The sequence below is a fragment of the Gekko japonicus genome, unplaced genomic scaffold (assembly GCF_001447785.1).
Source record: "Gekko japonicus isolate JY-2015 unplaced genomic scaffold, Gekko_japonicus_V1.1 scaffold798, whole genome shotgun sequence".
Lineage (NCBI taxonomy): Eukaryota > Metazoa > Chordata > Lepidosauria > Squamata > Gekkonidae > Gekko > Gekko japonicus.
In genome coordinates this window covers 357,367-360,203 of record NW_015168072.1, presented here as the reverse complement: position 1 = coordinate 360,203, position 2,837 = coordinate 357,367, and the positions used below count along the sequence as shown (strand labels likewise).

The window sequence follows — 2,837 nt, the reverse complement described above, 5'->3', positions numbered from 1 at the left end:
ATAATAATAATAATAATAATAATAATAGTCTCTGTGTGGGGAAAGGACGAGGACAGAGCCGTGGAAACCACCCCTGGCTTGTTCTCTTTGCATACATGTGGATCTTTCTGGAAACGGGTGTGTGAGACACACAGAGAGACAGCCTTTATTTGCCCAGAAAAGGAAACGTGTTTTCCCCCAATGAATCTCCAAATGCGACCAACAAACGTGTCCTTAGATGCCGGGCCCGTCAAGATAACCGTCTCAGTCCTGTGGAGTGAGGCCTCCGAAGTGGCCGAGCTTTGCAGCCCGCGGCCTATTCAGAAGAACCGCAGCCAGCATTCCAGCCGCCTACGCTGCCTTTCCGCCCCAGTGAAATGCACACAAGATTTTCTGCCATCTGTAATGGCTGCCGGGCTCGCGTCGCTTCTCTCGCTCTCTCCCTCCCCTCCCCCCGCCCTCGACTTGTGCAGTCCTCGGTTCCTGCGCCATTTTGAGCTTCTCTGCCTCCCTCTCCCTCAGCCTCCACGGCTCCCCTCCCTGGCCAGGATCTCTCTCCCTCCCAGAGTATTCCTCTGGCCCACAAAAAGCGCCTTGAACGCCACCCAAAATCCTGCCATGTTCGGGGAAACACCAGTGACTTAGCAGAGACGTAAGATGATTTATTGTTTTTTTGGGGGGGGGGGGGAGAGGCGTATGGGGCTCTTCGCGATGGTGTGCCTGTCACCCCGCCAACGGTTCCTCCTCTGACCGCTTTTTCATTCACGAGCCTAGCAGCCGCTCCCCTTCCCCCCAAATACCCCAAACCATCACAGCTGAAAAGGCAGGGGAATCAAACTGGGGGAGACATTTTTTAAATAAAAATAATTTAACTGCTCATTCTGGAAAAGAAAGAAAGAAAGAAAGAAAGAAAGAAAGAAAGAAAGAAAGAAAGAAAGAAAGAAAGAAAGAAAGAGCTAATTCTGCCGTTTTAATATTTTGGGAAACCTTCATCTTGGTCTCTTATTCCTCTTTGATCAACAGAAACACAGGGATGAAACAGTGACCGATGGACAATTTCATCCCCTTCTGAAATGTTATTTCTTTTTTTATTTTGTTTTATGCTTGTGAATTAGTTGAACCATCTCATTTTGTTGTTCGGCTTCCAACCCCTCCCTTCCTCTCCTTTCTGCCACAAATACTGAGTTCCTGGCTTTTGGTGCCACCTAAAAATACATTTTAGAAACTCTGCACCGTTGAGCTAGGAAAACTTCGCTGTGTGCCTTGTCTTTGCTGCCTTTCTTTCACTCATTCAGATTCACCATGATATTTATAATTATTCTGCAGATCTTGTAGTCGAGGCACTTTCCCCTGCTCTGCCAGAAATAAAAATTCTGCTAAATTTAGCAGGAATAAATAAATCGGGGAAAAAGTCACAATCGGACATTGCTACTGGTTTTGGAATGATAGTAATAATCCTAGGAACATTTTTTGGACGTACATGCTGCAGTTTCGCACTGTCCATTCCCTTTCTAGTTTACATTCGTTAAGGGGTGTATTATTCAGATAGGGCTTATTATACACTGGTCCAGCTCTATTTTTTGTAAAGAAAAGCCCCAAAACAAAACTTCGATTTAAAACATGACAACGGAATTCTTTTAAACGAGAACGGTGTTTTTTTTAAATCCTCTTTTAAAGTTTCTGTCTGCTGCATTTAAATCCATGGTATATTTACATAATATAGAATTCACTACTTATCTTAGAAAGGGGGGGTGTATAACTTATATAGCCCAGGGTTGTCAGCAGGTTAAAATATTTATTTCTACCGTTGAAATATTTATTTAAAGCACTCTTCTTATTAAAGAAGGCTAACCACAAGAAAGAAATAAAACATGTTCACTTTAAAACGAAAGAAAGGAAGACAGATTTTTTTAAAAACCCGATGCGCATACAAAGACAGGAATGTAGCCTTTTCAAGACTATAAAGCCATTTATTTACTCTAAGAAAATAATGTACAATAAATAATTTGCTTTTCACTATTAAAGCATTTGAATAAATAATCTACCTCTAAAACGTAAAGGGAAGGGGAGCTCTGGGTAATTTTTTTTTTTTTTACATTCTTCCTTCTTTTACTTTTCTGTTTCACTTAAGAAATCTAAACGTCTCGTTTGGCTTCCTGAGAAATTCGGCTTTATGAAATCGGCAGACATTTTCTCCCGGGCCTGCTGAGATTTCTAACGTAAAGATATTTGAAAGGCCAGGGTGTGTCTTCTCTTGATCTGACCCTCAAAAATATGCCCTTGTTTGTTTATTTCGACCCTTTTGTGTCTACCTAGTAGAGCCGGGTTTATTGTGTACAAAAATATTACAGTGATGGAAACAAATACCTGCATTTAAGGGGAAAACAGTTTTTAAGGGGTTTGTCCAGTGAACTTCCCAAGGAACTGTGTTTTCAGTGGGTTGCCTCAGGAAATGAAGGTGCCTGAAGGGAAATGGGGGGTTAGGGCTCCTCCTGGCTTCAATAGCGTGGGGGTGGGGAGGGGAGAGGGCTAAATGTTGGACTGGACGCCTGCGTGTATCTTTCTAGAGGGGCACACAACCCAAGGCAGATCGGAAAGGGGGAGGGGGGATGCTTCACTGAAAATTCAGATGCGGCAGGTCGAAAGCACAAAGAGTGCTGGTAAAAAAGTCCAGGTCGTCGAGGGAGAAATTGACCGGGCTGTCTAAGAAGCCCGGGAGGCTGGGAGAAAGCCCTTCGGAGGTCTGTGGGCAGGAATCCGCCGAGAAGATGCTCAGATCGGGCGGTAACAAAGGAGACTTCTGGCTTTCTGGGAAGGCATTGTCTGAGGAGGAGGAGGAGGAGGAAGAGGAGGAGGAG

At 44.1% G+C, this 2,837-nt stretch overlaps 1 protein-coding gene across 1 annotated transcript in view; it reads right to left on the bottom strand.

Moving 5' to 3' along the window:
* Positions 1-2,184: 2,184 nt before the first annotated feature.
* HOXB2 (homeobox B2) overlaps positions 2,185-2,837 on the bottom strand; it is a 3,137-nt gene continuing 2,484 nt past the window's right edge. The window contains exon 3 of the mRNA XM_015414614.1: positions 2,185-2,827. Within this exon, the coding sequence (XP_015270100.1) occupies positions 2,594-2,827 (234 nt within the window). The 3' untranslated portion in view covers positions 2,185-2,593. The remainder of the gene's footprint in view (positions 2,828-2,837) is intronic.